This window comes from Salvia splendens, chromosome 15, assembly GCF_004379255.2.
Source record: "Salvia splendens isolate huo1 chromosome 15, SspV2, whole genome shotgun sequence".
Taxonomy (NCBI): Eukaryota; Viridiplantae; Streptophyta; class Magnoliopsida; order Lamiales; family Lamiaceae; genus Salvia; species Salvia splendens.
In genome coordinates, this window is record NC_056046.1 from 30,587,565 (window position 1) to 30,603,048 (window position 15,484).

The 15,484-nt window shown below is 31.0% G+C and overlaps 1 protein-coding gene across 1 annotated transcript; it reads left to right on the forward strand.

Moving 5' to 3' along the window:
- The first annotated feature begins 7,644 nt into the window (after positions 1-7,644).
- LOC121768492 (norbelladine synthase-like) lies at positions 7,645-8,431 on the forward strand. Its single transcript, XM_042165035.1, has 2 exons — positions 7,645-7,897; positions 7,971-8,431. Exons 1-2 carry the CDS (start codon positions 7,714-7,716, stop codon positions 8,267-8,269), a joined length of 483 nt encoding a protein of 160 aa, XP_042020969.1. The 5' UTR covers positions 7,645-7,713; the 3' UTR covers positions 8,270-8,431.
- Positions 8,432-15,484: the final 7,053 nt, after the last annotated feature.

The window sequence follows — 15,484 nt, forward strand, 5'->3', positions numbered from 1 at the left end:
TTATAAATTTATAGGCAAATTATCCTACAATAATATGCACTGACACGATACATACAGCGGCTAATTTGACAAACAAATTTACCTAGAATTCCAGTGTAATAGGAGAGAGGCACATCCATAGAAGGGATTTTTAATAAATGTGATGTATTATAAATTCAACCCTACTTATATTTTTCTTTTGTTTCTTGAACTTTGTTTATAGTTTGCCGTTTTTATATATTAAATTAAGTGAAAGATATGAATTAAAATCCCACTAGTCACGAATAAATATATTATTTTCATACGGTTAATTTTTGCCGTGAATTATCTAAGTTTATACATTCAAAATATTATTCTCGATTCTCACATAAAATGTGATTTTCACATTAATCCATGAAACAGATAAAGTGATGTAATTATGTTATGACTACGAAAAAAAATACACTAGAACAGTTAGTGTCTTAATACCTTCATAAATAACTTTATAGCGCCTAAATTAACACTTTATTAAGCCATAACGTGTAGTTTCTTCATAGCCTCCAATAAATATTGTATAAATTCTCAATTGATCCTTGATTAACACTCTCCTTTTCATTAGCCGTTGCATATCTGCTATTCTTTCTACATCGTTGGGTCGAAGACTTGAAGCACAACCAAATTAATCCGACCTAACTTCACATTCCTCCACCTACCCAACTAATTTTCCTAACACTAATTTTGTTAATAATTTATGTTAATAATCCCTCGACCCCAATCGCCGTTCATTCCTAGATCTGGTTATATGTCTTGGCCATATTAAAATACTAATTTTGTTAATAATTAATGGTTAATTAATCTCATTTTGACTTTATGAATGAGTTAAATATGGATTGACTTGATTAACATGTTAAATATGAATTGAACTATATAGGTTAGGACCAGAAGCGAGGACACTTAATTGATTATTATTGTATAGGACAAAATATGTTTTTTTAATATACGAGCCTAATTTTGGACTTTAAAATACAAGTACTCTACTAATTATTAATGTATAGGATAAAATATGTTTTTTAATATACGAGCCTAATTTTAGACTTTAAAATAAAAGTACTCTACCTAATTGACAAAATCTATTAATATATAGGACATAATATGTTTTTTTAATATACGAGCCTAATTTTGGACTCTAAAATACAAGTACTCTACTAATTATTAATGTATAGGATAAAAATGTTTTTTTAATATAAGAGCCTAATTTTAGACTTTAAAATAAAAGTACTCTACCTAATTGACAAAATCTATTAATGTATAGGACAAAATATGTTTTTTTAATATACGAGCCTAATTTTGGACTTTAAAATACAAGTACTCTACTAATTATTAATGTATAGGATAAAAATGTTTTTTTAATATTGGAGCCTAATTTTAGACTTTAAAATACAAGTACTCTATCTAATTGACAAAATTTAGTAATGTATAGGACAAAATATGTTTTTTTAATATACAAGCCTAATTTTAGACTTTAAAATACAAGTACTCTACCTAATTGACAAAATCTTTAAACACTGGATCAAAATATCTTTTTAAATAAATATGCGAGACAAAATTTAAACTTTAGTCAAACTAAATAAATAATAAGTCTAATATTGTGTCGCATTTTTACGAAAAATTGAAAGTATTGAAACAACTTTACAAATGTTGTGCGTGAATTAGTCAAATGTAGTGAACTTAATACCTAATGACCTATAAATACAATAAATTTTGCCAGCCATAACCTAAAGTCATAAAAGAAAATACAAACTGAGACTCGTTCAGTTTCCCTTATATGGCCTGGTGGGCCCACGTAATTGGATCTTTTTTCAAGTGTTCAGTGTTGGAGAATTGCGGCTGGTTAGGGGCTTTAGGTGTTAATATTTGTTTTTTAATTAAATGGTTGCTGAAGAAAATACCCCCGCCTATTATAGAGTAGAAGGAATTTTTTTTTAGTCCACGAACTTTGTCAATGTATCATTTTAGATCTGTGAACTTTAAAAATATCATTTGAAGTCTGTCAACTATGAGTTAATATCAATCGAAATATTTTTTTACTATTTTCAAGTTTTTTTGATGAAAATACCCTCAATACCGGGTACATATTTTTAATAAACTTATCACATACCCATATTTTTTTATACATATTTTTACTACTCCCTCCGTCCCTGAAATTTTGTCACATTTCATTTTCTGCACTCATTTTGAACAAATGATACTTCCTCCTTCCGCAAAATGTTGTCCATGTTTGATTCGGCACGTGTTTTGAGATATGTAAAGAAAAGTGAGTGAAATAAGTTAGTGGAATGTAGGTCCCATATTTATATATTGAATTTATAATAGAATGTGAGTGTAATGAGTTAGTGGAATATGAGAACCATTTACCAAAAAAGTAAAATAATAGCAAAGTGGACAACATTTCACGGACGGACTAAAATGGAAAAACTGGAAAACGTTTCATGGACGGAGGGAGTAATAAATAATTAATGAATAAATAAGATAGAGAATAATGTAGATAAGACTCTCTTCTACGTTATTCTCTCTCTTACTTTATCATATGTCCACTTTAGCTATTTATTATCATTTACAAAAACCATATGAGTATGTGATAAGTTAATTAAAAATATGATTGAGGGTGTTCTCGTGATATTTCTTAACTGCACATAAAACTCGAGATCACTGGTATGGATGACATAACTGTATAAAATGTTTTCGGCATGAGCCCATTGAGTACAACAAGTACTCAGCCCTGCATATGTTTTCCCTATGTGCAGGTTGAGCGGGATGTTGCGGTGGATGTTGAGTCGGCCTAGGAAATGTTGGATGCGTTGTGTCTTCATACATAGGCGTCATCCTTGACTATCTTTGAAACCTTATTTCCGCTGCTATATTTTTGAACTATGCCTCAAGACCTTACTTTATTTCGTACTGTTTTGAGTATGTCAATTTCTATTAGACTTTAATCCGTTGTTTACTTCATTACTCTAAAATGGTGTTTCGTAAACTAAAACAAATGTTTTCTTGTAGAAGTTAATTGGATTTTTGATGTTTATTTTCCCCGCTGCTTCTTTGGAAAAATCGTTTGCTAAGTCTTTGCTAATTAATAATGAATTTTCAACATTAGGTTTCTTTAAACTAAAAACTTGTTGTTTAACAGTTGATGAGCTAATTTTTTTTTTCTTTTAAGCTAATTGAGTCTTTCTTATGAACTGTTATCCTTAAATGCTTCCCTTAATGTTTGTCCCTTGGTCACGATCGCCTCGTTTGTAGTACCCCTAGTATGGGCGGTTATGACATATATATATATATATATATATATATATATATATATATAGGTGAAATAATTCTGCGACACGTTCTACCATCACACTAATAAAAATGTGAAACATCTATGTCAATAATAATTCCGTTGGTGGATAACTTCGACCTGAGCTCGATTAGGATGGTTCTGTCAGGGGCGGTGCTGCTGGGGAACGAGCTGGAAGTCGCAGACAGTTTTGTACAGGTGAAAAGTGAAAATTAACTTATATTCCTTACTACATTTTTCATGTCCTTTAAATGATCATTTAATACCGGAAACACTAAATTCAATTTAATTAGTCCCTATATTTGTGTAGAGATTATAAGAATTATACAACTAATTGATTAACTTTATTTTGCTCTAAATTCAGTGTTAGGAAAATTAGTTGGGTAGGTGGAGGAATGTGAAGTTAAGTCGGATTAACTTGTCATTACTCCCTATTGATGTATTGCATATATAACTAATCGATTTGAATCCTTATTATGGTACCACTTGCATCTAATACTTTGTCAATTTTGATTTATAATATAACTAAATGCACGGTTCCTAGAGAAAGATATTGCACCGAATTTTCAACAAATTCAACATTTATTTATTGAACAATAGAATGGCATACTTAATTTTATTTCATTTTATTTAACCCTTTTTTTTATAGTGATGCTCCCGTCTTTGTCGGTTAATTTCAATAAATTGTTTAATTAATTATAGAATGACTGCCAATCTCTGCAGTTGCTACCACGTAACATGCATGTTAAAAATTTGTACACGAAGTTATGTACTTAGCCATGTACCATAATAATAATATTATCATAATTTATATCCTTTTTTATTCTAGGTGGGTTTGATAGACCACGAGGAATTCAAAGATATTAGACAAAAATAATAAATTCATGGGCCGACTAATAAACATAAACTTCCTAGCCCGTTTGTCCATTATTCTAGGTGGGTTAGATAGACCTCAGGGAATTCATGTTATTGGAAAAAAATAATAAATTCATGGGCTGAATAATAAACATAAATTTCCTAGCCTGTTTGTCCATACTATATTTTTTCGTAAGTAATATTTAGTTATATTATAATCCAAAATTGTCAAAGTATTAGATGCAAGTGGTACCATGATAAAGATTCGAATCGAGTAGATATATATGCATCACATCAATGAGGAGTAATGACAAATTAATCCGACCTAACTTCACATTCCTCCACGTACCCAACTAATTTTCCTAACAATGAATTTAGAGTAAAACAAAGTAAATCAATTAGTAGTATAATTCTTATAATCTCAACACAAATATAGGGAATAATTAAATTGAATTTAGTGTTTCTGGTATTAAATGATCATTTGAAGGATATGAAAAATGAAGTTAGGTATATAAGTTATTTTTCACTTTTCACCTGTCCAAAAACCGCATGCGACACGCGGCTGAGCAGAGCCGCTTCCAGCTCCTTCCCCAACGGCGCCGCCCCTAGCATAACCATCCTGATCGACCTTAGGTCGAAGTTATCCACCAACGGAATTATTAGTAACATAGATGTTTCATATTTTTATTAGTGTGATGGTTGAATTTGTCGCAGAATTATTTCACCTATGAAACATAAATCAATTATGTCTTCAACTAGTCTTTTCAAGTGATGTTTCAAAACTAATAAAGATGATTTTTATATCTCTGTATTTCATTTTCTCTTTTTCCATGCTTTTAATAAAAACAATCAATATGAATCTACATATTTATCAACTCATAACTATGAAATCTTGAAAAAGCTGCCACAAGAAAATCCTACTCCCTACGTTAGCTATTGAAAGTCACACTTTATCCACCACGAATTTTTAAAAATGTTAATAGAAAGTGAATTGAAAATATTAACGAAATGGGAGTCATACTCTTTGATATGCTTGGTTTTTGCACTATTTTAGGGCCTTTATTTGGTCCATTTTGAGTATTAATGTTGCATTACAGGTCCAATAATTATATATTTTATCTATTTTGGTGTTTTGACGTGTTTTGTGAGAAATGTGCAAATTTGAGCCTAAAAAGATAGCTAAAACTCGAAGATGAAAATCTGGAGCATTCGACCCGCTCAGCGGATCGCTGGCGGCCAACGGTTGTTGAACAAATAGCAGTCCACTTCGATAAAGTTGTGCTGAAAAGACTAGTTCACGACATAATTGTAACACCCCAAATTAGGGTTTAGTTGGAAAATTCCTTTCTACCTAAATTTGTCAATTTAGGCTGAAATTTTTATAATTTGTGCACAACAATGAATGTTATTTTATATAGAATTGGGGTTACATAAGTATCACGTCAGTAAGATTGAGCAAGAAAATGGGAAAGTTGACCTTGTAGTAGTAGAATAGCTGGGCCTCATCTTTTATTTGAAGTTGAACACGCCATCGGATAAGATAGATACCGAAACCACATGTTTTAAAAATGTGTGGTGGAGATTTAGTTATAGGGTTATCACATAAATATGGGTTATCATTATAACGCACCCATATATATATATATATATATATGTATGAGAATGTAAATACAAAATATGGGGTGTTACAACAATTGATCTATGTCAGTAGGTGAAATAATTCTGCGACACGTTCTACCATCACACTAATAAAAATGTGAAACATCTATTGACACTAATAAAAATGTGAAACATCTATGTCAATAATAATTCTGTTGGTGGATAACTTCGACCTGAGCTCGATTAGGATGGTTCTGTCAGGGGCGGTGCCGCTGGGGAACGAGCAGGAAGTCGCAGACGGTTTTGGACAGGTGAAAAGTGAAAAATAACTTATATTCCTTACTTCATTTTTCATGTCCTTTAAATGATCATTTAATAGCGGAACCACTAAATTCAATTTAATTAGTCTCTATATTTGTGTAGAGATTATAAGAATTATACTACTAATTGATTTACTTTATTTTACTCTAAATTTAGTGTTAGGAAAATTAGTTGGGTAGGTGGAGGAATGTGAAGTTAATTCGGGTTAACTTGTCATTACTCCCTATTGATGTATTGCATATATAACTAATCGATTTAAATCCTTATTATGGCACCACTTGCATCTAATACTATGTCAATTTTGATTTATAATATAACTAAATGCACGGTTCCTAGAGAGATATTGCACCGAATTTTCAACAAATTCAACATTTATTTATTGAACAATAGAATGGCATACTTAATTTGATTTCATTTTTTTAACCCTTTTTTTTATAGTGATGCTCCCATCTTTGTCGGGTAATTTCAATAAATTGTTTAATTAATTATAGAATGACTGCCAATCTCTGCAGTTGCTACCACGTAACATGCATGTTAAAAAATTGTACATGAAGTTATGTACTTAGCCATGTATGATAATACTAATATTATCATAATTTATATCTTTTTTTATTCTAGGTGGGATAGATAGACCACGAGGAATTCATGTTATTGGAAAAAATAATAAATTCATGGGCTGACTAACAAACATAAATTTTCTAGCCTGTTTGTCCATACTATATTTTTTCGTAAGTAATATTTAGTTATATTATAATCCAAAATTGTCAAAGTATTAGATGCAAGTGGTACCATGATAAAGATTCGAATCGATTAGATATATATGCATCACATCAATGAGGAGTAATGACAAATTAATCCGACCTAACTTCACATTCCTTCACGTACCCAACTAATTTTCCTAACACTGAATTTAGAGTAAAACAAAGTAAATCAATTAGTAGTATAATTCTTATAATCTCAACATAAATATAGGGAGTAATTAAATTGAATTTAGTGTTTCTGGTATTAAATGATCATTTGAAGGACATGAAAAATGAAGTTAGGTATATCAGTTATTTTTCACTTTTCACCTGTCCAAAAACCGCATGCGACACGCGGCTGAGCAGAGCCGCTTCCAGCTCCTTCCCCAGCGGCGCCGCCCCTAGCATAACCATCCTGATCGACCTTAGGTCGAAGTTATCCACCAGCGGAATTATTAGTAACATAGATGTTTCATATTTTTATTAGTGTGATGGTTGAATTTGTCGCAGAATTATTTCACCTATGAAACATAAATCAATTATGTATTCAACTAGTCTTTTCAAGTGATGTTTCAAAACTAATAAAGATGATTTTTATATTTCTACGGCCGAGGGCTATATTAGTAAATTCTATGTAATTTAAGATTGAAATAGTGTTGCACATATTATTATCACTGAATTTTTCATGATAATAAAACAATCATTTTCAGCCATAATTCAACGGGCCATTTCCCATTAAACGAGTCACACAGAAAATTTAACCAACAAATCAAACACTATATTGGGCTAATGCCCCTATTTACCAATACAACCACACCCTTATTTTATAAATAATAACCCTCTCAATCTCAACTCCTCTTTGTAGTGCATAGACATCACATCTGCCGCAACCGGAAATCGAAGATGTACGGAACAATGTCCGCTGAGATGACAGTTGATGTACCGGCATCCGAAGCGTGGAAGCTCTACGGCACTCTACAGCTCCTCAAAGTGGCGGAGAAAGCCAACTCCGACTTTATCAGCCGGGTCGACATCGTCCAAGGGGACGGCGGCGCCGGAACCATTCTCGAGCTCGTTTTCCGTCCAGGTACCATCCACATTCAGTTCAATCAACTTCCGCTAGATTTATGTAATTATTAATTAATTGATTAATTGAGCAGGGATGGGAGGGGGGATGAAGTCGTTCAAGGAGAAATTCGTGGTGGTGGATAACGAGAAGCGTGTGAAGGAGGTAGAGGTTGTGGAAGGTGGATTTCTGGATCTAGGGTTCACGCTGTATCGTGTGAGATTCAATGTGATGGAGGTGGAGGGAAACGAGAAGCAGTGTATAACTCGATCTACGATCGAGTACGAGCTCAAAGAAGAAGCTGCAGCTAATTTTGAAATCGCTTCCATTAAACCATACATTGGCCTCATGCTGCTTTGTGCTAAGTATTTGCTCCGCAACAATGACAATTGATCAACTATAGCCGCAACAACGACAATTGATCTACTATTAACTTGGGACTGCGTGTTTTAGTTTCATGTTTGCTAAAATAAATTTCTATCCTCCTACTATATATCTCTGTATTTCATTTTCTCTTTTTCCATGCTTTTAATAACAACAATCAATATGAATCTACATATTTTATCAACTCATAACTATGATATCTTGAAAAAGCTGCCACAAGAAAATCCTACTCCCTACGTTAGCTATTAAAAGTCACACTTTATCCACCACGAATTTTTAAAAATGTTAATAGAAAGTGAATTGAAAATATTAACGAAATGGGAGTCATACTCTTTGATATGCTCGGTTTTTGCACTATTTTAGGGCCTTTATTTGGTCAATTTTGAGTATCAATGTTGCATTACATGTCCAATAATTACATATTTTATCTATTTTGGTATTTTGACGTGTTTTGTGAAAAATGTGCAAATTTGAGCCTAAAAAGATAGCTAAAACTCGAAGATGAAAATCTGGAGCATTCGACCCGCCCAGCGGACCGCTGGCGGCCAACGATTGTTGAACAAATAGCAGTCCGCTTCGAAAAAGTTGTGCTGAAAAGACTAGTTCAAGACATAATTGTAACACCCCAAATCAGGGTTTAGTCGGAAAGTTCCTTTCTACACAAATTTGTCAATTTAGGCTGAAATTTTTATAATTTGTGCACAACACTGAATGTTATTTTATATAGAATTGGGGTTACACAAGTATCACGTCAGTAAGATTGAGCAAGAAAATAGAATTAAATCGGAAATTATATAGCGTATACAATAGAAGGGAGAAATGGTCATTTTGCATAAAAGATGCTATATATATTTTTATCTCCAAAACTCTTCGAGAGGCACGATTTTTTTAGGTTTGTAATTTTTTTTTACTACAATCAAGACAATTATACATGGAATCATTTAGAAAGAATATGAATGATCAAAATAGTGTCATTTGTCATTTGCTATTCATAATTAATTAAATAATGTGGCTCTTGCTATAAAATCAAATATAGCTACTAGCCTACTATTCACCCCACTTTGGAGAATCAACCGATTAGTAATCAAAGGAGGAAGAAGAAGTTGCAATCTATGAAAGTTTCATTTAATTTTTGTTGACGCTTTGAACCAGTCGAACCAACGTATGGTTATCAAGGTAGGGCTCTCTTTTATCCTATTTTTCTTTTATTTGAAACTTATTATAGGTTATGAGGTAAAAAATTTCTGACCTCGTTGGTTGTCAAATAAGGTGTGTGTTACGTTTTGAGTTTATCTATCAATCCTTGTCCGTAGGGCTCTCTTTTATCCTATTTGTTGACGCTTTGAAACAGTCGAACCAACGTATGGTTATCAAGGTAGGGCTCTCTTTTATCCTATTTTTCTTTTATTTGAAACTTATTATAGGTTATGAGGTAAAAATTTTCTTACCTCGTTGGTTGTCAAATAAGGTGTGTGTTACGTTTTGAGTTTATCTATCAATCCTTGTCCGTAGACGTCGGAAACATAAGTTTTTCCATTGAACTAAATTGAGTTGAACCTATGTATGATTTTGGGTATGAACTGACTATCTTAGTGCTTTAATCCATGAATCTTAATTGGTCAAAGTGTTGTTGAAAATGAATAATATATCTTATTTAGTGACTAAAATAAATTTATTAGAATTTATAATGGTCATTTGATATATTTTGGAAAATTGATTGGAATATTGAAGTGAAAGATGTTTTTTGAGTAAGGAATTGAATATGGTAATGACTAATAACTAAGTGTGATTATGTAAGTGGATTAACCATAGAAATGAGACTAGAATTGATGATTGAAGCATATTCTAACGATTGCAAATAATTGAGATTAAAGAAATTTAGTTGATAAGGTTAATGAGTTTTATTTATAAGATTTGGTAAAAGAAATATGATTTAGAATGACTATGGATGTTAAACTAAATTTGAGGATTTACTAAGTAAGATTAGTAATTACGGAGTATAAAGTAACTAGTGGAAATAGTAACTTAGAATTTGATTAAGGGAATAAAAGACATGAAACACACATGAAATGGATAGATAAAATGCGTAGTATATGGAATGCATTTAATTGATCTTGAAATTTATCTGTGATTATTAATATTTTTAAATTAGTATTAAGTTGACGAAAATAAAACTGTGAATAGTAATAGAATATTTGGTGATTTTTTTTATTGGAGGATTTAAATAGGAGTAATTACTGCAATCTATATATATATATACATATATATAATGGGGTGCGCTAGGGTCCTTACATCATCTTAGTGCAAAACACAACACAAATCACAACCCTTGGATCATTAGATTGGATGATTGTGATTAGTTACATTATCATACTAAAAATCTACATTATTAGCCGAGGTACATTAGACTAGAAATTTACATTATTAGACTAAAACTGTACATTTTTAAACAAAATGCTACATTATTAGCCGAGGTACATTATTAGGCTAAAAATCTACATTATTAGATGACACGTGGCATTAATCTAACCGTTAGATCACAAAACCAATGGATTGCATGTGTTTTGTGTTTCACTTATACTTAGCATTTGGATATGAATACATCCCTATAATATATATATATATATATATATATATATATATATATATAGGGTTTTGATCTATGCAAAACCATATTTAAATACAGAAACGCAATGCGTAGGGCATTTTTAGGTCATGGTTAGTGTATTTTTAGGTCATACTAACCAAGTATGACCTAAAATGATCTTAACATGACATTAAACTCAAATCTTATAATATGACCTAAAAATGCTTAATTATGACCTCCCGTGTTTTTGGTTAATTATTGACCATTAGATCATCTAATCGTAGGGCTAAGATTTGGGCTGCATTTCTGGATTTAAACACATACTTATTTTGATCATCTCCCTAAATATATATATATATGTAAATGTAAATACAAAATATGGGGTGTTACAACAATTGATCTATGTCAGTAGGTGAAATAATTCTGCGACACGTTCTACCATCACACTAATAAAAATGTGAAACATCTATGTCAATAATAATTCCGTTGGTGGATAACTTCGACCTGAGCTCGATTAGGATGGTTCTGTCAGGGGCGGTGCTGCTGGGGAACGAGCTGGAAGTCGCAGACGGTTTTGGATAGGTGAAAAGTGAAAAATAACTTATATTCCTTACTTCATTTTTCATGTCCTTTAAATGATCATTTAATACCGGAAACACTAAATTCAATTTAATTAGTCCCTGTATTTGTGTAGAGATTATAAGAATTATACTACTAATTGATTAACTTTATTTTACTCTAAATTCAGTGTTAGGAAAATTGTTTGGGTAGGTGGAGGAATTTGAAGTTAAGTCGGATTAACTTGTCATTACTCCCTATTGATGTATTGCATATATAACTAATCGATTTGAATCCTTATTATGGTACCACTTGCATCTAATACTTTGTCAATTTTGATTTATAATATAACTAAATGCACGGTTCCTAGAGGGAGATATTGCACCGAATTTTCAACAAATTCAACATTTATTTATTGAACAATAGAATGGCATACTTAATTTGATTTCATTTTATTTAACCCTTTTTTTTATAGTGATGCTCCCGTCTTTGTCGGGTAATTTCAATAAATTGTTTAATTAATTATAGAATGACTGCCAATCTCTGCAGTTGCTACCACGTAACATGCATGTTAAAAATTTGTACACGAAGTTATGTACTTAGCCATGTATGATAATAATAATATTATTATCATAATTTATATCCTCTTTTATTCTAGGTGGGTTAGATAGACCACGAGGAATTCAAAGATATTAGACAAAAATAATAAATTCATGGGCCGACTAATAAACATAAACTTCCTAGCCCGTTTGTCCATTATTATAGGTGGGTTAGATAGACCACATGGAATTCATGTTATTGGAAAAAAATAATAAATTCATGGGCTGAATAATAAAAATAAATTTCCTAGCCTGTTTGTCCATACTATATTTTTTCGTAAGTAATATTTAGTTATATTATAATCCAAAATTGTCAAAGTATTAGATGCAAGTGGTACCATGATAAAGATTCGAATCGATTAGATATATATGCATCACATCAATGAGGAGTAATGACAAATTAATTCGACCTAACTTCACATTCCTCCACCTACCCAACTAATTTTCCTAACACTGAATTTAGAGTAAAACAAAGTAAATCAATTAGTAGTATAATTCTTATAATCTCAACACAAATATAGGGAGTAATTAAATTGAATTTAGTGTTTCTGGTATTAAATGATCATTTGAAGGATATGAAAAATGAAGTTAGGTGTATCAGTTATTTTTCACTTTTCACCTGTCCAAAAACCGCATGCGACACGCGGCTGAGCAGAGCCGCTTCCAGCTTCTTCCCCAGCGGCGCCGCCCCTAGCATAACCATCCTGATCGACCTTAGGTCGAAGTTATCCACCAGCGGAATTATTAGTAACATAGATGTTTCATATTTTTATTAGTGTGATGGTTGAATTTGTCTCAGAATTATTTCACCTATGAAACATAAATCAATTATGTCTTCAACTAGTCTTTTCAAGTGATGTTTCAAAACTAATAAAGATGATTTTTATATTTCTACGGCCGAGGGATATATTTTGTTTATTTATGTGGCTAGCCAGGGCCATATGGGCTATATGTATATATATATCTTTGGATTGGACCGGCCCGACCCGACCCAATATCTTGTTGGCCCATAATCTATATGATCAGATTAGTTAATTATATATGTAAAAGAAATTAATTAATTTTGTCACTTTATATATATACCTCTTTATGGCTTCATTCAGGTACGATTCTTCATTGTAGTTGAATGCATCATCAAACCCCAATATGTTCTTCAAAAGGTCAACCTTGAACAAAGTAATATATATAAATAAATTAACTCTAAAAAATATAAAGTAATTACAACCCCAAAAAGAAAATTGCTGCTTCAGTATGAAGATAATTGCTGAGGTTATTTTTATTAATATTTTTTATTAAAGATAATGCTTATTGAATATTTTAAACCTTGAATTAGAGTTGACTTTTGACTGTATGGTTATTTATGTTAATTATTACTATTATGTTCCATATTCATTTAATCACCAACAAATTATGCAAATTCAAATTGAAAAAAGAAGTTGGTGAATGGATTTTTATAAATTAATTTAAAAGAGTAATTAAAAGAAATTATGTTGTGATCCTGCGCTTCCAACGACATAACACCTAAATAGCTTAGCAAATTGGCCAACAAGCTAACCTACACCTCCTGATGCAGCCGATATAAAGACGAGTTCACCCTTTTTTTGGAGAGCAAATCTCGTAAAATCCAACATATGCAGTGATACCGGCCATACCTTCACAAAATGATCGTCAAAAAATGCAGTGATAGACGCAGAAAATTTCATTTAAAGATTATTACTTAAGTCTAATACTTTTGTTAGCGATGCGTGTATGATGTGGTTATGTGTTATTATTGTTAACATTTTAAAACACGTATTTCACAATTGATTTATTCTGATTTTGCTTCCGATTAAGATTTTGAGTTTAAAATGGTTTGATATAATTCTATAACCATAATTCAACCAATGAATTATTTAACTATAAAATTTAACATTATTTTGGTTGATGTCACATTTAATAGTTAAAATGCAAAATCAATTCGAATCAGTAATTTGGTTGCAAAATCAGAACAAATTAATAGTTTGATCGTTTACATGTGAATTTAATAGTTTGGTTGCAAAATAGAACAAATTAATAGTTTGATAATTTACATATGAATTGTAAAGTCTGTATGCAAAAACTATATTTTGATGAAAATTTATAAATTTATAGGCAAATTATCCTACAATAATATGCACTGACACGATACATACGGCGGCTAATTTGACAAACAAATTTACCTAGAATTCCAGTGTAATAGGAGAGAGGCACATCCATAGAAGGGATTTTTAATAAATGTGATGTATTATAAATTCAACCCTACTTATATTTTTCTTTTGTTTCTTGAACTTTGTTTATAGTTTGCCGTTTTTATATATTAAATTAAGTGAAAGATATGAATTAAAATCCCACTAGTCACGAATAAATATATTATTTTCATACGGTTAATTTTTGCCGTGAATTATCTAAGTTTATACATTCAAAATATTATTCTCGATTCTCACATAAAATGTGATTTTCACATTAATCCATGAAACAGATAAAGTGATGTAATTATGTTATGACTACGAAAAAAAATACACTAGAACAGTTAGTGTCTTAATACCTTCATAAATAACTTTATAGCGCCTAAATTAACACTTTATTAAGCCATAACGTGTAGTTTCTTCATAGCCTCCAATAAATATTGTATAAATTCTCAATTGATCCTTGATTAACACTCTCCTTTTCATTAGCCGTTGCATATCTGCTATTCTTTCTACATCGTTGGGTCGAAGACTTGAAGCACAACCAAATTAATCCGACCTAACTTCACATTCCTCCACCTACCCAACTAATTTTCCTAACACTAATTTTGTTAATAATTTATGTTAATAATCCCTCGACCCCAATCGCCGTTCATTCCTAGATCTGGTTATATGTCTTGGCCATATTAAAATACTAATTTTGTTAATAATTAATGGTTAATTAATCTCATTTTGACTTTATGAATGAGTTAAATATGGATTGACTTGATTAACATGTTAAATATGAATTGAACTATATAGGTTAGGACCAGAAGCGAGGACACTTAATTGATTATTATTGTATAGGACAAAATATGCTTTTTTAATATACGAGCCTAATTTTGGACTTTAAAATACAAGTACTCTACTAATTATTAATGTATAGGATAAAATATGTTTTTTTAATATACGAGCCTAATTTTAGACTTTAAAATAAAAGTACTCTACCTAATTGACAAAATCTATTAATATATAGGACATAATATGTTTTTTTAATATACGAGCCTAATTTTGGACTCTAAAATACAAGTACTCTACTAATTATTAATGTATAGGATAAAAATGTTTTTTTAATATAAGAGCCTAATTTTAGACTTTAAAATAAAAGTACTCTACCTAATTGACAAAATCTATTAATGTATAGGACAAAATATGTTTTTTTAATATACGAGCCTAATTTTGGACTTTAAAATACAAGTACTCTACTAATTATTAATGTACAGGATAAAAATGTTTT

Bases quoted from the DNA above. Each gene is read 5' to 3' on its own strand.
- LOC121768492 (XM_042165035.1), top strand. From the start codon at position 7,714: ATGTACGGAACAATGTCCGCTGAGATGACAGTTGATGTACCGGCATCC. The intron at 7,898-7,970 runs GTACCATCCACA...TTAATTGAGCAG, and splicing joins CGAGCTCGTTTTCCGTCCAG to GGATGGGAGGGGGGATGAAG.